General features: G+C 39.7%; 1 protein-coding gene across 2 annotated transcripts in view; it reads left to right on the top strand.

Annotated features, from left to right (window-relative positions):
• Positions 1–25,290, top strand: part of PLA2G4A (phospholipase A2 group IVA) — a 69,647-nt gene that overhangs the window by 40,456 nt on the left and 3,901 nt on the right. For both annotated transcript variants that reach the window (XM_082003128.1, XM_082003127.1), the window contains 8 exons: positions 3,753–3,889; positions 7,378–7,600; positions 9,026–9,140; positions 13,617–13,754; positions 14,075–14,167; positions 17,035–17,106; positions 18,960–19,202; positions 24,363–24,547. In XM_082003128.1, coding sequence (XP_081859254.1) covers positions 3,753–3,889; positions 7,378–7,600; positions 9,026–9,140; positions 13,617–13,754; positions 14,075–14,167; positions 17,035–17,106; positions 18,960–19,202; positions 24,363–24,547 — 1,206 coding nt within the window. The remainder of the gene's footprint in view (positions 1–3,752; positions 3,890–7,377; positions 7,601–9,025; positions 9,141–13,616; positions 13,755–14,074; positions 14,168–17,034; positions 17,107–18,959; positions 19,203–24,362; positions 24,548–25,290) is intronic.

The raw sequence follows: 25,290 nt of genomic DNA, 5'->3' as shown, positions 1-25,290 counted from the left end.
CATGGTCTTCCAACACAGGGCTCTGGGCATCCCTGGGCCAGCCATCGCTGATGCTAAAGACAGAGGCAAAGAAGGCATTAAATGTCTCTGCTTTGTCCGCATCCCTATTTGTGAGCTGACCGACCTTATGAAGTAATGGACCAATGTTATCTCTGATCCTCCTTTTGCTGATAACATATTTTAAAAAGCCCTTTTTCTTCTCCCTCACAGTGTTGACCAGCTTGAACTCTAATTGAGCTTGGCCACATAAATTTTCTCCCTACTGCTTTTGGCTCTGTCACAAAGATATCATTTGGATTAAAGCTGGTGTTTGGATTGCTTTAAAAATTTCTGTGGTTTTGTAACTAAATAGTTTATTTAATAACTAAATTTAATTTCTTCTCTATTTTGGATTATGGATAAGAAGGACAGACATTTTAAAGGAATTCTGAGTATATTTTTATTTAGAAATCTTGCTACAAGTGGCAACTTCTTCAAATACATTCTAATTCTTCAGAAAGTAGGCAATTAGAGTTCTAAGTAACAGGGCATTGTGGGGGCAACAACTTACTAATGCCAAGACCTGATGTGGTTTATTCACCCAAGGGTTAGGGTTAGGGTTACTGGTTGTATTTTAAGGTTTGAAGCAGTGCCACAGGTCTGTGCTAGTGAACTGAACTTGAAATTCTAGACATTATTTCAGTAGACAGGAAGCTAAGGAGGGTCATAGTGATCGTATTTGACTGTCACTATATATACATATTTTACTATTTGACCTGAAGAATCAGAAAAATCAGGCATTTCTCTTTCCTGTAAGGAACCTAAAATGGTGCCCTATTAGCAAGTAGTAGTGAATAAAAAGTGCAGTATAAGAGAGTCCTAGAAATACTGGTTGGAAGGGACCTCCGGGTGTCAGCTAGTCCCAGTTGTCTCTGGAAGGAGCGCTATTGCCAAGACTCAACTTACTGACAGTAGAGAAAATCAAAGGGATTCTGCCTAGCAAGTTCCAGAACAATCTAGAGTTTAGTGAATTCCAGAGACCTAGCTCTCATGCTCACTTTTCAACCTTGGTCTGAGCCCAAACTCAATCACTTTGTGAGGTGACCAAGAAGGCCAACAGCATCCTGGCCTGTATCAGCACTAGTGTGGCCAGCAGGAGTAGGGAAGTGATCGTGCCCCTGTACTGGGCACTGGTGAGGCCACATCTCGAATCCTGTGTTCAGTGTTGGGTCCCTCACTACAAGAAGGATGTTGAGGTGCTGGAGCGTGTCCAGAGAAGGGCAACAGAGCTGGTGAGGAGTCTGGAGCACAAGTCTTATGAGGAGCGGCTGAGGGAACTGGGGGTGTTCAGTCTGGAGAAGAGGAGGCTGAGACCTTATCGCTCTCTACAATTGCCTGAAAAACGGGATTGTGGTGAGGTGGGTGTTGGTCTCTTCTCCCAAGTAACTAGCGTTTGGATGAGAGGAAATGGCCTCAAGTTGCGCCAGAGGAAGTTTAGATTGGATATTAGGAAAAATTCCTTTACGGAGAGGGTGGTCAAGCATTGGAACAGGCTGCCCAGGGAGGTGGTGGAATCGCCATCTCTGGAAGTGTTCAAAAAACGTGTGGACATGGCACTTTTGGACATGGTTTAGTGGGCATGGTGGTGTTGGGTTGGTGATTGGACTTGATGATCTTAAAGGTCTTTTCCGACCTTAATAATTCTGTGATTCTGTGACTGTAGCCCAAGAAGCTCCCGGTGGCTGCATTTGGCCCTGGTTCTTTACTCTTTGTGAGCAGCAGGTGAGGTACAGCATTAGTCATCCCCCTGGCATTTGCTTTAGGAAGTGGTCACCAAGGCTTCCTGGGTGGCTTGCACAATGCTGACCTTTCAGCAGGGGATTCAAATCCCCTGTGAGGACCACAGCCAGATCAGGAGACTTCTGGTTTTTAAAGAAAGCCTTACCCACTTCATCCCAGTGGGTAAGACATTCAGACTGGACAGCAGTCTGAATCTGACTGCCACAACATCGCTAGCGTTACTTTCTTTCTGATCGTGACCCAGAAACTTCCAAAAGACGTGTCTCTGGTTGCATCCTGATGTTCTGTGTAATCAGGGAGCTGCTTTCTTGTCGAGCAGAGCCCCCCCGCACCCTTTTTCCCCACCTATCTTCCTAGCCCGCACCCATCCAGGGCAGTGTGGTGCTGTCCCACCAGGTCTGCGGCACCCTATGTCACGGACCTGTGACTGCCCTTGAACTTCCATTTTTTTTTGTTTGATGTCCACTCTCTGTGTATTAATATAGAGACATTTGAGGTAAGCCTCTGAAGACTCTTCCTTCTGAGCAGGCATATATAGGTCTCACTACTAGCTTTCTCCCATGTGTTTCTTCTGCATTTGCAACATTTCCACCCTTAGCTCACTTATGTTCCTGTCATTGAAGTTAGTCTGAAGTCTTCCTCATTCAGTTAGCAAGTCTGTTCATAAAGGTGTTCCTCACTGTGTTTGTCAGGTGGATTCTTTCTTTTCCCATGGACCATCTTCATCAGCAAGCAAGGTTTCATGCTCAGGAAGCCAAGACACACTGGTGACACCACTTGAGCCTGGTAGCACCTGCTTGAGCCATTTGTCTTCCAGACTGGAAAGATCACAGCTCCAAGAGGGGGCAAAGCACCTGCTCATCTCCTCCCCGCCTGTATAAATGTTGCCCACATGGATGAGCAGTGAAGAGTAGCAACTGGAAGATCAGGGGAGACTCAGCTATCTCTCCGTGCCGCTGAGGATCTGGAGTCTGGGCGGCAGACCTCCCTAAAACAATTGGTCTGGCTGGCAGGTTGGTCTGTGTCCCACAGACGAGGGAGTTGTCAGCTACTGTCACTTGTCACTTTGTAGCGCTGTTTCTTATCCAGTAACCTGTGATGTCTGGTCCAGAACCCTCCTTGAGAGCATTTGTTCCTTCCCTGTCACCAGGGCTCTGAACCAAGGCGAAGAGGTGGAGGTAGAAGGGGAGTCTTCTCTCATTGCCAGAATTAACAACCTTGCAGCTCCCCCTCTCCTAGGAATTCATGCCTTCTTCTTGCCTTTGTGTTGCCTCAGTCATGTCATTGTCCTTGCCTGCATGGGAACTGGGCACATATAGCTTCCCTTTATACCTGAGCATGCCAGGTGCTTTGTTACGTGCCTTCTGTTTGCAGCTCCTGGTTGCTAAATGGTGCCTAGGTACAAGATAAATAGGAAGCTGGAAGAAAGTCTCCTCTGCCCCTCCATGGGTTTTCCACCTTGGCAGAACCTCTCAAGCTGGTTCCTGGCTTCCCTTGCTTGTGATCGGCAGTGCTCTCCTCCCATGCTGCAGCCCAAAAGTACTCCTGCCGTCCAGCTCTTTGTGAAGCAGAAGGGACTGAGCAAATGTTGTACAGATATTGTACATCGCGCTTGGGCCCAGAGAACCTAAGGGGGACAGGTAACTTCATGAGTGGGACTACAGTACTGTTGCACCCAAAATACAGTGTTTAAAAGTCGTATCTCAAAGTGCTTTATTAAAGTATTTTGCTGTCTCTTATACATGTACCACTAAGAGACTGCAGAATACCTTCTTTTTGGCTTGTTAGAACTTTTGTGCACGGGTTTGGAAAAGCACAGGTTTCTTCTCTGCTGTGAGGATCTCTGGACAGTGACCTCTTAATTGCACAAGCCTGGTATGTTTGGCCAGTGATTGATGAATAATGTTTATTTACTGCTTTTAAATCTTTATCAGAATTAATGTGCTGATATGCTATTCTTCTCATCTATGCAGGTACCAGTGATAGCAATACTGGGTTCAGGAGGTGGATTTCGTGCTATGGTGGGGTTTGCTGGAGTCATGAAAGCACTCTATGAATCGGGAATTTTAGACTGTGCCACTTACATTGCTGGTCTCTCGGGATCCACATGGTAAGGATTTTTTGATTCTCAAAATCACTGAAACTTCTTTTGCTCCATTTTAGACTCAGTAGTCCCCTTCTTAGTGGATTTAGCGGGGATGTCTAGGACCTGTTTGCTGATTCTTTCTTGGCATAAGGAGATTTGAGCAGATGTATTTCAACTTGTAGGAAAGAATATCGACTGACCCCCATGCTGCAGGGCATCTTGCTATGGATTGCCTTGTATCACTTTTCTGGTCACTGTTTAATTGAGAAATGACGTTGTTTTTTAAAATGTTTGTTAGTTGGATGGGAGAAAAGATCTTCAAAGATGTCTCAGTTAGAATGCCCTAATCAGGTAGGTGTCGTTCTGACTCAATGAATGCTTCAGCCCATAACAGGAACACCATCAACAGGAGAAAATCAGAGTGACGTCACTGTGTGAAAGGCGCTCTCTGGGTGTTATGAGCTCAGGGCTTTGTGGGCAGCAGAATGCTTTGAACCCAGTATTGTCTGCCACAGCCACTCTTCTGAATGAGAGGGTTTCTCTCCTCCCTGCTCATTGCTATGAACCTGCAGCCTTTTGGCTTTTATAAAAATTGTCCCAAATTACACTTATTACAAATGTTGAAACTATTTGTTTTGAAATTTAAATGAAATGATGTAACATATTTAAAAGCTGTGTAATTTTCATCAGCCAAAGACATCTGACAACTTCAATCTAAATTTCTTAACTGTTTGGACTCCTTAACACTACATTATTTTCATTAAGTGCAAAATTGCAGACTTTTTTGTCTAACTTTAAAACTTGCTTTTAATGTCAACAGATCAGGTTGCAGTAGAGGAGGTTACATCTTAAAAAAATTTTGAACTTTCCAGGGGAGTATCCCAAATGTCACAAAATATGATTTTATACTGGTTTTTTTTTTTTTTATGTACCAGTTTCAGTACTGGAGCAACATCTGAATCCAGTTCAGGGCCACTCTTGTACTCAAGAAAAGTGTTGACAAACTGGATTAATTCCATCAGAGTACCACCTAGGCAATTAGGGGGCTAGAGCACATGAGAAAGTGAGGCAGCTGGCTTTATTTAGCCTTGAGGAGTAGGCAGAGGTGGTGGGGGGGCAGATCTTGCTATTCTCTTCAGCTACCTAATGGGTAGGTGCAATGAAAACATGCTTATTTTGGAGATGCACAGAGAAAGGACAAGGGGCAATGGCTGTAAGTTTCAGCAAGAGAAATTTGGTTAGCTAGTAGGAAAATTATTCTGCAGTGAGAGTGGTCAAGTGCTGGAATGTATTGCCCCATCCTTACTTGACTGGGCTGGGTAAGGTGTCATCCTCTCTCTCTCTGACTCAGTGAATACTTCATGTGAAAGTAGAACTTGACTGAACAAAGACCTGAGCAACCTGATCTGACTCTTAGGTTGGCTTTGCATTGAGCAGGAAGTGGGAATAGAGACCTCGAGGTTCATTTCAGTCTGAATTGTAAGATTATATGAATGTCTCATTTCTTTGAGAGTAATGAAAAAAAGACTTTTATTGCAATAGCTAAATATAAATGAGCAGGGAATCTGCCTGGGATGAGTTTTATCCCCTGTTTTAACTCTAAGGAAGCGCATGAATTTTGGTTCTGCACGTTCTATGGAAATTCTCTAACCCTAAAGTTGTTAACTCTTTTGAAATAGATAATGACCTGTTCTATTCCTTGTGTGTTTTTTGGGTTTTTTTGAATTATTTTTCACTTTTGTGAAGCTTGCTTCCCCACTCCCAGACTAGATAGAAGGCTTTCGGAATGCCAGAAGGTTTTGAAATGCCAGAAGTGTCTATGAATTAGAGCAAGTTTCTTGTTTAGATTGAACTATAAAAAGTTGGCATCCCTGGAACCTGGGCTTTCTATCACTAGTGGTTGGGGGGCAGATTTATCACGTATCTATTGAGACACCTGGATGTACTTTCATCAAATTTGCAAAAAATGGAAGATACAATTTGGCTGGATGAAGAGCAATGTAGTGTGAAAAATTTTCACTGCATTTCTAGACAATGGTATGTAGTCCATGTTCTGAAAAGATATCAGTCAGCTGGCCATGAGGTCATTTTTGGGAAAGCCCAGGTGTGAATACATAAGTTGATCTAATGTAAAACTATCAAATCTGTATTAAAATAGCAAGATTATCAGAACTGATTCAGTAAGAAACATAAGTTGGAAACAGTTGTATTTAAACAAATTTGCTTTTGCTGTCTTGGTGGTGTCACCTATTCAGACTTGCCTTGCTTGATGAACAAATAAATTGACACTTCAGTGCTCCCTTTCTTTTCTTTTTTTCCATGCAGTCTTTTACTTGGGAATAATGCTCTTTTTCTTTTTCTGAAGGGTGGAGAATTCCTTTCCTGGAGGGAGAGGCAGGTTTTTGCTTGTTCACTCAGATGCATGCCTAACCTTGGAGCAATGCATTTACCTCCCTGATTGTTTCTGTCATCTTGCTTCAACCTTGTACTGAATTCTTCATCCTGCATTTTCCTTTCTCTGCTCACATGGAAGCTTGCTGCTGTGCTTGTTCCACCCACGAGCTGACGTGCATGCTAAGCTTTAGAGACTGCACAAAGACTAATGAATCAAGTTCTTACATCATGCATGTGACAGGGTTCATCATGCTATCAAGTAAATTGCCAGGCGGTGATCTCAGGGCCGAGCTTACACAGCATGTATCTCACTGCTGTGCAGAATTATGCCTGCAGTATGGTATGTGTACCTGAGCCAGCTAATTCAATAAATAATAGTGAAATTAGTGTCCAGTAGATTACGACGGCCTGTCTGGAGTCTTCACCCATCGTGTTACTTAAGCCAATCAAGAGTAAACCACAGTTGTCTGCATGTGTGTCCAAACTTTGTTTTGAGTAAACAAAACTTCGGTTTCCAGAGTTACTCAGTGACAAAATCAAGATTTGCCTGATAGGCCTTTTCTGAATCCTCAGAGTCAATTAAATTTCTGCACAGGTTGTAGTTAATTGTGCTTCATCTTATTATGAAAACATCTAGATCCTGGAAAGCATGCCAAATACTAATATATTTTAGGATTTTTTGAAGAGTGCTAATTAGCTGGAGAGTGACAGAGAGGGATACATCTTAGAGTGAAAGAACGGTGTGTGTTTGTACTCATAGGACCTCCAGTCTGCCAAATTTAGGTACGCCGTGACGACTTGAGAAGCTGTTTTTCCAGCTTCTGATGATTCTGCCCATTATCTTCTAAAGAGATAAATGAGGAACACTTTAATCTTTTACATCATACACATTATGGAAATGTAAGTTGAGTGTTTGATTGTATGCTTACATTTAGAACAAATTGTTTAGCTTTCTATGCCTTGAGAAAAAAGAAATGACAATTTACTTTATAAACAGTAAGTAAACTTATCTGATTTAATCAGTAATTGTATCAAATTATTTATGAGCTTATTGTATGTTTCAGGCAGCTGACATTGAACCAGGCTTTGATACTTACAGAGCTTATTTTCCATTGCAGGTACATGTCAACTTTGTATTCACACACGGATTTTCCAGAAAAAGGACCAAAGGAGATTAATCAAGAATTGATGAACTCTGTGAGTCACAACCCACTTCTGCTGCTCACTCCTCAGAAAGTCAAACGCTACATTGAAGCACTGTGGAATAAGAAAAGCTCAGGGCAGCCTGTCACCTTCACAGATATCTTTGGAATGCTAATAGGTGAAACACTTATCCATAATGTGAGTTCATTTTTTATGATTATTAGAGTTGTGAAACTATTGTGTAATAACTGCTGCTCCTATTTTTTTGAAATGACCTTGGTGACATTTAACAAACCATGTTTAGCAATCGGAATATTTAAAGTTATAGCTGAACAGATATTGGGTAAGAAACATAAAATGCTTTCCTTGCTCTGGGATGTGTTTCTGAATGGTACTTATTTCTTTAAGAGCTAGGAAAACATCATGCATTCATGTGCAACAGAAATGAACTCAAGCGCTGCATACTTGTAGCAAGCTCTTAGCATTGTGTGTCATCCATTAAAATTACTACGCAAGCAATTTCAACAAAAAATTACAAAATGATGTAACCTCTTTATGCATGTTTTGCTATAAGAAAAGCAGCATTTGCTTAACAAAATACTAATTTCAAGGTGAAAGATCCACATCCCTATTTACTATTACTTGTTTTTCTGAGAAGTCAGACAATAAGAGATCTTCATACTGTTGTATTTTACTATTGACAAATCCTAATTGACTGAATTGGGCACGCAGACTTCAAATGAGTCAGGTGAGCAGAATTTGGATTTGATCTTATCGTGATTGAAATGTGTTAATAGATTCACAGATGTGTTTTATATGCTTTTGTATTTCATGAGTATACATTGCCACTAGGTTTTAAAGACTCTAAAATACCGAAAAACAGGAACACAGCTTTTGGTCACTATGATATATAGGGTAAGTTTCTGATGATGAAGGGATGTTAATGACCGTGTGAGGTTGATTAGAAGTTCCCGTTTACTAAGGAGTTAAACAAATGCACAGATGTTCAGCTTAAAGCTGAACCTGACACAATCAGTGGAAAATGGAAATAAGGCTCTTGGTTATTCCCAGATAACACATCTTAGTACTGTTATAGTGACATTCAGTCTTTCTTGATTGCAGACTCCAGAATGTTTTCTGGAGGAGATGCAGATCCTTGGTTAGCATATGTACGCCTCTTAATAGCCCGTTTGCTTTTCTTAGTTATCATTGCTGACTTTTCAGAAACAGCACAGACTGAAAAACATTACACGCTTATTAATGGTGGTTCTGCCTACGAGGTTTTTCCTTGTTTTCGCCTTTTACAGTACCAGAGGGAAAGAACTTACTTTGTCCAGCAATACTGTTTTCTTTTTGGCCATGTTATTTTGGATTCTGTAACCTATGCTTATCTAGTCATCCTGTCATGTCTTGTCCCACTCCTTCCTTCCTGAATCGTGCAGTTAAAAGGCATTCAAGCAGATTACTTCTTTTTACAAATTATTCTGCTCTGTTTTTCTTGGAAGTAACTGAGTTTATCCATTTTCCTTCTCTTTGAGGATTTCAGAGAAAATGAGTAGTCTCCCAAATATCAGCAGGCCTTTATAGGATCTGTTTGGACATAAGGTCTTTCTTTTCATGCAGAGAATGGACACCACTTTGAGCAACATGAAGGAGAAAATCAATAATGCGCAGTGTGCTCTCCCACTGTTTACATGTCTCCATGTCAAACCAGATGTCTCAGAGCTTATGTTTGCAGGTATGTTTTCAATCTGTGTATTGAGTCACTTGTGAAAAGAAGAGAGAAGTTTGTGGCTGGAAAAAAGCCTATTTTTTAATACTTCTGAGAGTAATTGTATCCTGCAACTTGGTACACTTTGAAATTATTAGTCTTTGCAGCAAGGATTAGGAAGGAATTTTCCATTCTTCAGGGCTTAACAAAATGAAACATTCTTCAGGGCTTAACAAAATTCATGTTTTTATGAACTGAGTACAGGGAGATTTTAATTTATAAAAAGAATAGGAAGTTGCGACGTTGAAGGATATACCAAACAGGCACATCAGAAGGACAGATCTGATGGGTTTTAAAAGGTGGTGGGGAAGTGGACACATTTGTGTTCAGCAGCTTCTGGGAATCTTGACACTAGAGTCTGATAACAAGAAGTTACTCAGGGATAAGTGTTCACATACTTAGGTAGGTGGATACTTAACTCAATCGGTGCAGTATTTGCACCAAGGTTACAGGGTGGTGGAGAACAGGCATCACATGGATGTATTCCTCATGGCACGCCATGGAACTGAGCCTTTTCTTGGCTTTCAAGGTGCATTGTTTCCTGTCCATGGAAAGACAAACAGACTGTATTTTAGGTCAGTGGCCTTTTATTTCTCTATCATTCTTGGGTTTGGAGGCATATTCTTAGACTATTCTGTAAGCATTAATTTATGAAGGCTTTTTTTCCCTGAAAATAGGTCTAACATGATAACAGCCTCTTTAGGTTTCTGTGAAATGTTAAGTAGTGGCCAAGTTTTCTTCTCTACGTGTTGCAAAAAAATTACTTCCTACCAGTTGAAAAGAATATTGCTTATTCATGAAGTAGCTAAGTACATTGCAGGAGTCAAGACAAAAAGAAAGCTGGTGTTTCTCCAACAGCAGAAAGCTACTTAACATTGATATATCAAATAGGTAAAGGGAAATGTCTTCAGTCATACAGGATTATTCCTCTTTCTACTAAGAGTGCAAATAGAATTGAACAAACAAATTCCCTCTTTTTTACTTCTTGCATGGTGTAAAGTATTGTTGGTAACACAAAAGGGGCTTTTGCTTTTATTTATTTCATAGGTTTTAATCCCACTTAGTAGCTTCAACTGAGAGTAGGTCCAATTGTGCAAGATGCTGTACAAAGAAAAGGGTGTATATATCTATATAGTTACGCATACAACTGGGAAGGGAAACACCAAGTGGCTTGCCCAAGGTTTGTAAGTCAGACATTGTATCCACATTTCCTAAAAAGATTATTTGGAAAAGCTGCTGTCAAAACTTAATGAAATGGAAAATGAGGTTGTAAATCAGGTTAAACTTTTCATGGGAGAATGTCTACTTTCCTCCTTAGGAAACTGAAACCTGTTTGTTTGAAAATAAAAGTATTTTGTTTTTTGATGAGCTTCTGTTTTCTGAGAAAATTTATTTGGGTTACTATTTACCGTTTTAAAAACAAAATGATCTTCCGTTAATAATGGCCTTCTCTAAGCAAGACCAGAGCATCTGAAGGCTGGTCTAATTTCTCTAACCTTACCAATTGCTCTAAAAAAGGTATTACCTCTGCCAATGGATCTTGTTTTCACTTTTTTGAGGCTATCATCTATATCATTGTAGAGGATGCTAGATCCATTTCTATTGTAAGCTTTTTTTTTCCTTTTAGAACTGAACAGCTATTCTTGATGTGAAGCCTATAGTCAGTTTTGAACGGAAATATTTACACTTTCTTATTTACTAGCTTATAGATGTAGGTGAGATCGTTCATGTTGTTTCAGGTTGAAATGCATTAATTATATCAGATAACATTCCTTCTGAGAGCGGTGGTGCAAGATTTCATGCAGCTGCTAATAGCTTTCCTGCCCCAGGCTCTGCATGTTTTGCCTACCAGTAGTATTTCTGATCCAGGTGGCGCCGGCCATGCCCAAAACTGCAGTAATCATTTTAACTGAACATAATTACAGTGATTTAGTTACAGACAGCTTTTTTTTTTTTTTTATTAAGATAGCTTCTTTAATGATAAGGAATTACCTGAAGATACTGATACCCAGTGTTAAAGAGCGGAGTGGAATTTAGTGTTTGGCTATGGTATTGCGTGCTTCCATCCCCTGTCAGCCTCGTTCACCAGCTTTGCTGCTGCTGCAGTGGCATTCCAGGCAAAATTTGGATTTTGGGCTCTTGCTCTTGAAAGTCATTATAGTAAACTTATGTCTGTGAGAGGGTGAGTGCATGTGTTGCTCCATACCAGTAAGCACTACAGAATTTGGGAAGCAAGGATGGCTCGAGGTATGGATTCATAGCGCTCGGATCCCAAGTTCCAGGTTTCAGAGGGATCCTTCAGTTGGTGCTTGGTCAGCCCCATTCATCACACACACTGGATTGGGTATGTGGTTTTGATCTGCCTGTGTGCAGCAAGGCTGGACTGTAAAGTGAGTCTGGTCTCAGCGTGTGAGTACTGCCCATGCATATATGTGCTCAGTCCTGAATCTGCCAGATGCTTAATGTTGGCAAAATATTACCTCTCTCTTTTCCCTCCTAAGAACAGGAAAAATCTGTTGCAACTTCAGCTGGTATGAAGCAGTGTAGAGTTATGATCTAACTTACATCCAAAATGAAGTGAACACAGCTGAGTGTTTTGGCTTTAGTACCATTTGGATTAAGCCAAAGCCAAGGAACTAACCCCGTTTACTGGGATATAAACACTTAAGTATTGCTCTTGGTATAAGAGTTCTTGTCTGTTGGGATATTCAAGTCCTATTCATTTAAATGGCCGCTGTCTCAACGAGCGTCTGGAATGGCAGAAGCTAATGCTGAAGCCCTTTAATTTTAAGGCAGAAGTCTTATTTCCCTGAGCAGGCTATGTGATTTGAGAAATCATCTTCTTCAGTTCAAGTGAAAGTGGACTATCACAGATTAAATTCTGATTCTAAATTCAGTTTTGCTGTCAACATGGTTCTGAATACATATCTGCCAATTCCTGTTTATATATCTAAAGGGAAATACCATTAAATCCCTGGATTGGATCTTCAAAGGAATTTCCTTTTGCTCCAATAAATGTGAAGACTTGTGGGTGGTTTATTTGGAAAATAGGAAGTTGTATTTGACTTAGCATAGATAAGCATTGCCCCATGAAACAAAACTCTCAGCAGTCATGATTAAATCTTTCCTTTTCAGGATGAGTGGTTAACCTCATGCTTAACATTTCAACAGAAACACTGAGTATCTTGAGGAGTGGATAGCATCCTATGACTTGGGGGGAGGGTTGAAAGCTGTTTCTTTTGCCTTTCTATTTCAGAATTACTTCTAATTTGTTTACAGAAGCAGTCAAATCAATCACTACTAAAATATGGAAGATAAAATAGATAAATGGGTAAAATACAAAAAATGTAGGATATTTTTTGTTCGTTATTGCTCCTTTTTTGAAATTAATTCTCTGATGTAAGCAACTCCCCTGGTATCAAAGAAAATACTTCAAAATCAGCTAAAATCCATTTTCAAAAAAGGCATACATCATAGAACGTAAATGACTTCTGAAATTTTCTGCTAAGAACAGAAGATGCATTTGAACATTTTATTCGATATTTTTATTGAGCTCTCTATTCAATAAATTCACATGTACTTTAAAAAATACGTTTTGCATCGTTTGTATTACTAAGTTTCTCGGCTGCCTCTCAACTTTGCCCTTTCATATTGGATTTCACCAGAAACTTTAGATTTTGGTGGAATCCAAATGCATCTCCTAGAATCTTTCACAACTTGTGTGATATTAAATAATTGTTCTGCCTCCTTTGTCACTGCCTTCCACATTTTCGTTAGGATCATAGTGAAAGAAGAGGAACTTGGAACTTAGACCCACATGGCATTTCATGTGACAGGGAATTGTATCGAAGCATGAGATGAAAACCAGATGTCATTTTCTTTTTCTCATTTGTGATCACTACCTTTATACTTCTCTTTTAACAACCTCATATTTTTTCACCAAAGTTTGTTGTGATAAGAGAGAATGAGAATGAGAATTCCTCCTCTGTTCTGACATTAGACTGTCCTTCATTTGAAATCAAAATTTCGACTTTTGCACAACCTAAGAGATATTTCTGTTGGTTATTTGATTATAAACTAAAAGAGGGTAGATTCAGACTAGATAGAAGAAATTTTTCACACTGAGGGTGGTGAACCCCTGGCCCAGGTTGCCCAGAGAGGTGGTAGATGCCCCATCCCTGGAAACATCCCAGATCAGGTTGGACGGGGCTCTGAGCAACCTGATCGAGTTGAAGATGTCCCTGCTCACTGCAGGGGGTTGGACTAGATGGCCTTGAAAGGTCCCTTCCAACCCAAAGATTTTATGATTCTGTGATTTGGCTTCCCATTTAATTAAAATTTCTTCGCTTGGACAGACGCTTCATTCGTTTATGTATATTCATCCTCTGTTTCTATTCAGGTTGAGATTGCTAACTAAGCACGATTTTGTTTCTTATTTTGCAGACTGGGTGGAATTCAGTCCCTATGAGATTGGTATGGCAAAGTATGGCACTTTTATGTCTCCGGATTTGTTTGGCAGCAAATTTTTTATGGGGACAGTGGTGAAGAAGTATAGTGAAAATCCCTTGCATTTCTTGATGGGTGAGTATGTGACAGAGAGAGACTCTCAAATAAACCTAATTTCAGTAGTTCGTGGACAAGGGCTTTTAAATGCAGTCACACAGAATGTGAGACAATAAGTAGAGTTCTCAGTTTGTTGGGAGACGTCCATTTGAGAGATTTCACAGGCATGGATTGGCATTCCCTGGTTAGTTGTGTCTGATATGTACATCTGAGCTTATGACTTCGCATGTTGCAAAATGAGAGGTGTGTTCGGAGGGCAAGCGACTGCTTAAATAGTGCAGTATATGTGGGTTTTTTTTCTAGCAGCCTCCATTCATTGTTTACTTTTTCTCTTTCAGGTGTTTGGGGCAGTGCATTTTCTATATTATTTAACAGAGTGCTTGGCGTCTCCAATTCTCAAAATAAAGGTCCCACCATGGAAGAAGAATTAGGTAATAATAGTAAAAAATTCTTCTACTATGCAAAACAATTACTAGCAAGATTGAGTGCACTCTCACTCTGGAAGGATGGCACGCAGCTGGTAGTCATTTTAAGAATGGGGAATTCAAGTAACTTTAATTGCTGACATTGCAAGATGCTGATGAGGTCAGGGAAAGAGAGTTAGTAATTTTCTTCTCTTTCACTTTTGTTTCTGCTCAGTATCAGAGGTACTGGAAGTCATATGCATATATCCAGCTATTTTCATGAAGTTACAAGAATCTCACTCCCTTTTTTAGGTTGTTACGCTAGTTTTTGGAGATCAGAAGCTGACAAACACTTGATAGTTACTTGTGTCTCTTGACACTGGACTGTATTATTCAAGGGGTTAGTAAAGTAAAACCAAATTTTATTATCTGGGGATTGTTAGATAGTTCCATTCTAACCACAACTCACCTGTCGGTATCTGATCCTTGGCTAACTAACTTAATTATTTCAGCTTCATTCCTAATGCAGTAACGGTACCTTGGTTTGGATAGACTTTATTGTGTTTTGAGAATGCAATTGATAATCAAAGTTTTTTTTACACTTTTTTTTCCTATTCAGAAGATGGCATTACAGGGAAATATATAACCAATAAATAAATTGTACTGGACACACAGATTTTTCTGAAGAGCATGGAGAGAAAATGCAGATTGAGTTGACTTTAAAAAAACAACAAAAAAACCCAAGGCCCTTATCTGTCTGTAATAGATGGTATTCAGCTGTTTGTTAATGTACTTATTTATGGATGAAAATGAGACCTGTGCCTCCAGGTTCATATTTCTTATACACCTCTAGAGTGTTAACACCTACTAATGGAGGATCTCTCTCAATAGATTTGATAGTGGAAAAGTCGGTGTTACTGCTTTTAAGATGTTGAGAGACAGAATGTTATCTCTCATCTGTGGCTCATTTCACATATAATTTTAAAAATATGCTTTGACGTGGGATTAGATATGAAAATACTAACGTGACTTGAGCTATGACCTATTACGAGAGCTGTAGATGGACCAATGGTATGTATTGGTACCAAGGTGGTACCAGTGAAAACTTGGTACCACCAAAGTGAATGGCAAAATGCCAGTGGACATCAGAAGAGCTAGTGTGCACACAGCATGTATAAATCACACCTAGAAGCAGTAAATAATAAATTTTGCATGGAGGTTGCTTTAAAGAGATGATTTTATGTCCCCCAAAAAATTGCATTTCTTGGTTTTTTTTACCTTCCTTTTTTGGAAATTTTTATTTTGACCTGTCTGCTATGTCATCACTCAAGAATATGTACATGTTTGTCTTTGGTGCATGTTTGTCCATTGACGGTATTTGAGTAGTCATTGAGGACCCACTGAGTATTAAAAAGAAAAAATATTTAAGGAAAAATACATGATGACTAAGGTCTTCTGTTTCTGTGGGGATTTTTACAGTGTTGTGTGTAAATCTGGGAGGACACAGTCCTCTTTAGAAAAAAGGCAACAATGGTGGTCATCTGTATCCAGTATTTATTACCAAGGGTAATAAGGCTCTGGTTTTTTTACGCTTGATATTATGGTGACTCTCTCTTCAATCTTCTCTTTCAGCCAGGCGTGCTTATAGGAACTAGTTTTAGACTTAAGCAAAAAGTACAAAGTGTAATTGCTATTGTTTTGATACGGCATTTGGTAGAAATTACAGCATTTGTTGGAAATTACAGCCCAAAGCAAGGGTGTGCCACCAGAGACCAACATCTACATTATCATTCTGTGGGAAAAAGTAGATGTTATTTTATTTTCATTTCTTAATGGAAAAAACAATTAGTTGATAATATACTCAAGTTCATTAGGAAACAACCTACATTCAGTTTATTTTAACTGGCTTCCAATTTCAATTAGAGGTGAGTTGTAACATACATTATACTAGGCAATAAAGGGGTTTAGTTGGGTACAGTTGCTTCACTGGACTTCAGTCTCTGCCTCCAGTCTCTGTAGGATATAAGCTTCCAAGATGAGGCTACTCATAAGACATTGCAAATCTACTGTATTTCAGGAAAGGCTTCCCTCCATAATTAGCCTATAACCCATTTTCACATGAATTCACCTGCACTACAAGCCTTACCTGAGGAGTGGAATGTGTTGCTTTTCCAGTACTCATTTTGACTTTTGGATAAGTCCTTCAGATAGTAATGAATGGTTAGCAATGACTTTGTGGTTGTTTTGGAAACAAATCTATTAACCGTAACACAATGGAGATGTTTACCAGAGAAGTTCACTCATTTCTCTCAATGATATGAGATGAAAACCATTGTCTTTTCTACCCATGTAACTGCATTGGCCTTTTTTATTCACGCATACTCCAGTAGAACGTCCATAACCATCTTGGCTTTTGTTTTTCCCCCACTATTTTTAAGGGTACCCATTCATACATGTATGAATGAGGTTAAGCGTTCCTCTTTTTTTTAAAAAAAGGTAATTAACAGAAATTAATATTGTCTCCCTCGTTTACTAGGAGTTATTGAGGGGCCAGAAGCTTTACATCTAAATTTTAATCAAGGTGAATGAAATGTGTCAGATACGTGGTGCATGGTAGGTACAGCTTTAGGTTTACATTTTGTTTTCTCAGCCCTTTGGCTAATTTTAGTGCAGGCACTTCGCAAAAATTGCAGGCTACAGCCAGTGTATTCTGATCAGACTCTGAGCATAGAGGTGTCCACAGCAGATTGAATCTCTTTAGCTGTATTTTCTGTTACAAAGACTATGACAGTTTTATGACTCAAATTGTTTTGAAATTCTTAGCTGTTTTAATTCTATTAATTCTAATAATTAAACCCTAGCAGTTTAAAGTAATTTTCTATTTCTTTCAACAGAAAATATTAGGCTAAAGCACCTTGTAAGCAATGACAGTTCAGACAGTGAAGATGAATCACAGCATCCAAAAGGTAAGGAAATCCTCACATTTTATTTCATAGTTTACTTTTTTCATGAGCTTTTGCATAGCATGGTCAAGTTTGTGGATGTTGTTAATTAGCCATAGCCAGTTTTCCTTAGTCTTATCAGTAATCTCTTATAACTGAGAGCTCTGCTGTCATTTATACCCCTGGCATCAGCCCAACAGGGCTTTACAGAGGTCTGCAATTTCATGTACACCCAAAAATTAGGCTTGCTGAGCCGGTAATCTCCAGAAGTCTGTTGCCAGCAAGCTACTGAGCTCAGAGGCACATTCAAATTCTTACCAGCCCAGCAAACTAACGCTATCCATTGCTTTCAAGGGTTCCTTGATAAAACACTAGTTTGTGTTTCCAGCATTCATAGATGTCTTCCAGCCTTCCTTCTGAGCCAGGAAATTCCTAATGCTTGGCACAGTGTTTTAAACAGTGCCCAAATCCAGTTTCCTGGAAGGGGCACAACCACAAAGAGAACACTGGGCAGTGGGAAGAAAAGATCCTATTGAAAATTGTCTTTAGGCACCTAAACCACGTGGGGATTTCTGTGAGTTTAGTCAGGGTCTCTGTCTCATCCTAATAATGCTTTCTGTATTTGATGATACTTTGGGGACAATGGTGATTTTCACCTGAAGAAATCAGTTATGTTTTTAACAACTAAAGCAAAGGTGGGAGTGCAGGAGGAAAATAAAATCTTGTGTGATAAAACAGTGAATTTTGTCATCAGCTCAGTTAAATGATTACTTCTTCAATTCCCTTTATGTGTAAAATAATAGGGAGAGGGTGATACCACATTTTGTGTTTATTTGCGCATTTCCTGTTTAAGCACTATAGCCAGCACAAAACACTACATTTCTCTCATAGTTTGTAGCCATAGTGGACAACCTACAAATCTGTTGTTTTTAAACACTTGGTAATCCCTCTCGCTTCTATGGAATATTATCGTACAGATGTTGGAACTCTAAACTTTGTGGTGTTTGATGCTTGTTTTCTCTCTACTTATATAAAAAGCAGCTCCTTTAAAGCCTGGATTAGAGAGGCTGGATTTAAAGCACTTTAAATCCACATTTCAGTGCTGGATTTAAAGCATCAAGCCTGAGCCTGAATTATCTTCTTACGCAAAACACCCCAAAAAGTCAAGTTTTGACAGTTTACTAGTGCAAGGTGCCACCAATCTAAGTCATTTTTACTGTGATGTCTAGCTATAGGCATCTAAGTCTGGATGTTTCATTGTACTTTTTAGTTAATTAAAACCAGATATTGATTGTAGTCTACAGTTTACTGTAAGGATGTTTTCAGATATTGTAGAATTCCCATGCTATAGCATTCTCTTTTATGCAGACTAACTTTGCCTTCTTAAGGAAAGCTGGGTTTCTATCAATCAGCAAAGGATGGAGAAGGGTGTCAGTACACATCCAGATGAATTTAGGTCTATGTAGACTATGGACCTTGGTGACTCAAGTCTGTTCCGCAAGCCCAGGAGAGTTTGCATTCTGGGTGCTAGCACAGATAAAGCTGTATCCTCATTGCCCTTTCCATCCAGTCTAATTACATCCAGCTCAGGTCATCTAACACATTCCCAATCTAGTTTCCTGATGGAGACATCCACACTACTGTACTGCAGATAAAAAGTTTCACTGGCCCGTGAAGTTAAGAGGATGGTTTCTTTCCATTCCTCTGAAATTCTTGCAGCAAAGCTCCTTCATTCAGTCCACGGCTCCTTGAAAGAAGGCTATGACCCAATTCCTTTTATTTTAGTAGGTCCTTTATTTGAGTAGACCCAGAAATCTTGGTTTTATACTTCATATGTTAACTGTCTCACTGTTGGTTATTTTCATTTTCCTCTACAGGCACTGAAAATGCTGAGGCAAATCAAGAATATCAGAACAGCAGTCAAGAAAGCTGGGTGCAGCGAATGCTGATGGCTTTGGTGGGTGACAGTGCCCTTTTCAACACCAGGGAAGGGCGTGCCGGAAAAGTGCACAACTTCATGCTGGGACTGAACCTCAACAGCTGTTACCCACTCTCTCCTCTGGCAGACCTTCTGACTCAGGAGTCTGTGGAGGAAGATGAACTAGATGCAGCCGTTGCAGGTTAGTTCGCAGAAAGCCGATACTGCTGGGTGTTCGTTGGTAAACCCTGAAAGAGCGAGTTCTCAGTGTGGTGACATCAAACTACGAGCCTTCCAACAGCGTGTGCCTGAATGCAGGAGAGTGTTTCTGTAGCGGCAGTCATGAGTATTGAGCAGCAGCAGGGGTTATGAGGTGACCGGCTGTCTCAAAGGGCACCAAACAGTGACTTCTGTCTGCTGCCTGCCTCCCCCGTCCCCTGGCAGAGCGTGCAGAACAGTCACTGCCTTCTGGAGGGGAAGTGGCTCTTTGTTATGAAGGAATTGCTGGCAGAGGTGCCAAGCTGCTTTTGTGTATGGTGCCCTTCATTAAGGCCACTTTCTCACTCTCTTGGACATCTCCAAAGGCTGTCCTGTGTTGTTCCTTTTGTCTTACTGGTGCAAAGCCCTCCGGTGGAAATAAAACTTTTCCTTGGCCTCCTACAAGGCTTCCCTGTTCCAAATATTTTGTAGCTCTTTGTCTGTCTTCCTCTGAAAAACCTGTGGAGGTAACTCACTTCTTTACGTGTGGATCCTTGCTTTGCTGACAACCATTTTCTTCCCAGTGTGACTGATCGGTCAGGTGTATTCACATTTCACGTGTGTCTGGTGTGTAGATACATCCACATTTCACGCTGGCATAAGCAGCAAGCAGGAATGCGGATGGAAAATTAGAATTTCAGAAAAATGTTATTTTGTAAAAGAAATTCAGTGTCTTCCCTCCACTCCATGAAGTATATGGTGTCTGGGACAGTAACTGCAGATAATTAGGAATCACGTTCGATTAGTATTGTGAAGATTTGTGATAGACAGTGTTCATTACAGTCTTCTCGATGAGAGCTGGTGAATTCTTCATTATTCTTCTGGCACTGGTACTTTTTTTTCCTTCCTCAGTAGGCAACAGAGCACTGAGTCAAGGATGTGAGTTTCCTTGTAGAAAAGTTACGTCCCAGTGAAGATGCATACTTGGTGGAGCCTCCACATACAGTTTCTGTGATACAAATTGTAATGCTTCTGGATTGTTACGGATTATTACTGACACCCATCAAGCCGAGGAACTACGAATCTCTGAAAGTGGTGCTCCTCCCGTGCTCTTGCATAGCGGCGCAGCGCTGCCAGCCATCCCTCCTAACAGTAGTAGTCACTTCAGCCCTTACTTTCTATTGAGAGGAAAGAGATTGTCCTAGCTGGTCATTATGCAATAGTAGATACCAGATGTCGTTTAAAAGCTTAAGTAGCAATGTGTATTTGTTAATGTAACAAATCTGTTTGGGTGGTTGTATAGTAATTTCCATCTGTACTCCACTTTCTAAATATTTTTATCATCTCAGAGGTGTTTACAACTGGGTAATCTTAATATTTATGGTAGTTGTAAAAGAGGCAGGAAAGCGGGTAGTTAATTTATGGTTGGAAAAAATGACAGTTGATGAGAATTTTGCATAATTAAGACATGGATAATCTTCAGAATCAACGACCAACTTCCTCATTAATTTCAATTGAAACAGAATGCTGGTTTGACAGAATGAGCCTGCACCTCTGAGACAATTACTTCTGAGTGCCTGAGATTTCTCTGGGTAAAACGTCTGGCAGAAGTTTGACATAACTGCATTTTTTTTAGCGTTAGCTGAAAAAGCCCACACTCATAAACCTGACCTAACAACTCAAATTTAACAGCTATGAGTAGTGGCAATATTACAGTCAAGAATAGTTAAAAAAACCCTTGAAATTTCAGTAGTTAATATAAAATTTAATCATTCAGTAGTGTGATAAATGTATCCACATTTTAATGCTGTGAATTTTGCCAATATACGTAAGAGGCTAGGTGCCCAGAGGAGTAGATAAAAAGGAAACTTTGGTGTAAATTTAAAATATTGTATATTACCAAGGCGCTGGATGCATTTTAAGCTTTGCATATTTATTCCTATCACTAGCAGTTTACCTGTCAGTTTGAGTACAGAGACAAGACTGAATTGCTTTAGGACTTGCTTTCTCTTTATTACCAGACACTCCAAAGGAGAAATAAATGAATCAAAAAGGATATAAATAATACTTTACATCTCCAGTTCTCTCAAACCTTCTGTATTCCCACTGAGGTGCACTGCAGAGGATGAATAAGCCAATGTGAAAGTCATTAGTGAGGACTGAATTTAGGGTCTGCAGTGTGTACAACAGAGATCCCCGCTACTTGATCCAAAAGTAAAATGCTTGGTTTCTCTTTGCTACAGATTCTATTTATGCTGAGAATTTTCTTAATTGATCTCAAATATGCTTTAAAACTTTATACCCCTTGCATGATTTCATTGTGAGCTCAGAGTTGTTCTGTTTCTGTGCCTTGATATTACAACACACCAAAATCACTTGAGAAAATGCCAAGTGAATAACAATAGGGAAAAAATAACTCATAATCTCGGCTTCCTTATTTCAGTATTTATAGAAACTGTTATAGTAGATGCACGTCAGTAGCAAATGCCCTTTTCATCTCCCATAGTTCCATTGAAGCTGCCATCTGTGACAAAGTTTGGTCTCTAGAACATGCTCTCCTTTTTATTTTCCAAACAGTTCTTAATATTTGTTTGTGTATCCAGTTACTGCAAATCAGATAGGCATGCTGGGCTCGTTTCACACAGAGCCGTACTCGTAAACATCTTGTGCTTCTCCCAGTTCGCTGTTTGATAGACTGAAAGCTTCTCGTAATATGGATGCATCTCTCAGAAAAGCAGTCCGCATGGGCTGAAAATTAATGTCCCAGGCTCTCAGAGCATAAATACTCCATTCAGTCTTCATACTGTTTGATGAATAATGATGGGTTGACTTACCAGGGCTGCTAGAGTGTATAGAATGATCGTCCTGGATTCATGTGTTGTGAAGTATAAAAACAACAAAGGTTTCTCTCCAGCCTTTCAGAAAACTACAGTGTAGGCTATAGAGTAGGCAACGCTTCTTTTGGCATCAGGAGTGCTTATTGTACCTTACACTTCTCCCAGGAGCAATTGCGGGCCGCTCTGCAGTGTCCTGACCCACAGTTCAGTCTGCCTGCTTGCCTTGTCCCACCAGGGTATCGTGTGCTGCCTCTGGCCTCTGGCTCCAGATCCTGTGTAAATCAAATCAAACTACAGTCTGAGTCTGCTTTTAAGTCATGTCGTTAAAATAACACTGGATTATCTTCATTGCTTTTTGAATTCTGACTCTGTAACATGGACACAAGTTACGTTTTGGAACTTTTCTTCTCCGTTCAAAGATTAGAAATGTACTTCTAAAATTAGTGATAATAAAAAGAAAAACCTTTACGTTGAATTTATCCTGTAATCGCAGAAGACCGTGACTAATAAAAACAATCTACATGGTTGTTACAAATTGACTCATGGTAGTATGATGTTTTATCATTTAAAATATAAAATTATCATGATAAATTTGATGATAGAGTCATGAAGGCTATAAGTGATAGGAACCGTCTTGTTCTTCAGTGCCTTTTTGGTAGGAGGTTTGTCTATGCAGTAACACGCCTACCACTAATGTTATTATAGGTGGTACAAGTCTTGTTTAAAGGATCACTGTTGACTTTCAAATTCAAATTTTGCAAAATAAGGTAATACAAAACTTGAACAAAAATGTGTCTGCCATTTTGAGAAATTCTGTTGAGAACAAGGGTTAAATTATGTTTGAACTCTTGTCTTTAAAAAGGGGGGAGGACAAAACTGATCTATTTGTGCTATAAAAGGATCTGTAGTAAGTGTATTTTTTTACCAGTGTTTTTTTAATTATAATGAATTTGATAAACACTAATATATTTTCATTGATTTATGCAAATTCATGGTTATAAAATACATCTGGTTCTATAGGTCTGTAAACACACTTAGCCCTTTAAGCAATAAGCAATGATGAGAAAGTGTTTTCTCCCTTAGAAATTAAGACAAATATTAGGAAATGGGTGCCTCATTTCTTAGCAAAGAGCCCTTTAATAAATAATAACAGGAAAAAAAGTCAAAATATCTGTTCTGAGATTTTTTTGCTGCTCATAACAATAAATTTCTCTCATGGTTCCTGAAATGATAGGAACTAGAGGTCAAATTATTTTTGATGGATTTTCTTCACATTAAAATATCTTTTTTCAGATTACTGCCATCACCAATAAGTAAGTGCTAGGAAATTTAATTATACAAGAAATAATTATATTATTCTATTCATCATTCCTTAGATCACACTGCCCTCTACAGATATTAGCATTAGTTTTTAGTCAAAAGGCAAAAACATGCACTGGAAATGTTTTTAAGATCTAGAGCAAGAAAAAACTGTCAGGAGAAAAAAAGTACTGCAGGGATCATTTCGTAGTATCCAGAGACTTGGGTAAGTGCAAAGGAACAATTGCTTGTTCTTCCCCGAGCTGCACCCAGGGAATACCGGGGTTGAAGGGGAAATACCATCTTTTTCAGGCCGCAGTGTGGGCATTAGAGATAGGAGACTGTTTTACACTCTACCGTGACCGTAATAGCAGTAAGTGGCGTACATGTCATTCTACCCAGTGCTTAAATTTCAGGTACGGGTATGGGTTACCATTTCTTTTTGTTCCTAAGTATTCTAGTGAGTATGAGGTCACGAGATTTGATGTAGGTTGAAAAACAAGACTCGGTAGTCCCAATTTTAATGGACAGAAACAGGCATAGACAAGCGTCACGCAAAAGCGGAGTCACGTTATGGCTTTTTAGGCAAATTTCAGTTACTTGGGGAAGAGGAGCTGGGAAGGATGGGGCGGTTGGGAGGGAACCTGGGGGAAGAGGTTTGGGCAGGAGTTGTAGGGCACTGAGGGGTTGTACTTTAGAAGTGTGTCTCTTAAATGTCCCATAAACACTTTCCTTTGTGTATAGGTTGTTGGGGATGAAAGGGTAAAGCTGGCAAGGCTAGGGTCAAACCTGGGCAATCCCCTTCGGTTATATCTCGAGCCACCTTCCAGCTCTGTTTTTTCCCCTCATTCTCCAGTTGTTTAGACGAGACTGAAAGTTCCACGTGAGTTCAATGGTATGTTTAGCTGGGATACAATTCCAGTTCTGTGGAATCTTCAGTACTTGGGGAAACACTGTAAAGCCCATCACAATTTCAGTTCTTAACTGGTGTGTTCCTCTTTTGTTTTGTTTTCATTTGTCCTGCGCAGACCCTGATGAGTTTGAGAGGATATATGAGCCACTAGATGTGAAGAGCAAAAAGATTCATATAGTGGACAGTGGGCTAACGTTTAACCTGCCATACCCACTTATCTTAAGACCTCAAAGAGGCGTTGATCTCATCATCTCTTTCGATTTTTCAGCGAGGCCAAGTGATTCCAGTCCTCCTTTCAAAGTAAGTAAGATAGGCCATTCCTTTCTTTGTGTTCATAAATTTGACTGACTTGTATTCTTCCAGTTGGGCTGGTTACACATTTCATGCGTCCAGAAGGCCTTAATGCTATTGTAACGACAGCATTGGAGCAATTTGTTTCCACGTCAAGGCAGAATATTGCACTCTGCCTCAGTTCCTGTTTACATGACTCACATGAGACAACTGACACAAAGAAGGGTAATATAATTCGTTTGAAGTAGTAGCTCTGTTTTTATGGAAGTCTTGCCTTCACGCTGAATTGCAGAATTTTATTTTATGTCAGTATTAAACAAGTAAGTCGCTTAACATTGTGCTAGTGCTCCAGCTCTGTACAGCTCTTCTCCTCTGTGATGTAAATGGATGGTTTTCTGTCATTATCTTGCAGAAACATGCCTTCACTCAGTCACTCTGGTATTGCTAAATACATAACATTTTGGAAGTGGGGCTAACTGCTCATTTACATTGCACTTGGATAAATCCCAGTACCGTTTAAGTCGGATTCCTAAATCCATTCAGGCCAGAGCAAAGCAGCCACAGAAAAACACAGGTGAAATGACGTGGCTATTTTCTGTAGCAGGTGTGGAAAGCACAGCCGTACAACCTACGCATCCAGACAGCTCCAACTGGTCAGAAAAGTTTAATGTTCAATCATTTTGGTACCTGGCACAGAAAAAGCAGCAGTACTCAAAAAAGAGACAATATTTATTTGAAACTCAAATGGATAT

The sequence above is a fragment of the Phaethon aethereus genome, assembly GCF_964289735.1.
Source record: "Phaethon aethereus genome assembly, chromosome: 8".
Lineage (NCBI taxonomy): Eukaryota > Metazoa > Chordata > Aves > Phaethontiformes > Phaethontidae > Phaethon > Phaethon aethereus.
This window is presented reverse-complemented; position numbering and strand designations above follow the sequence as displayed.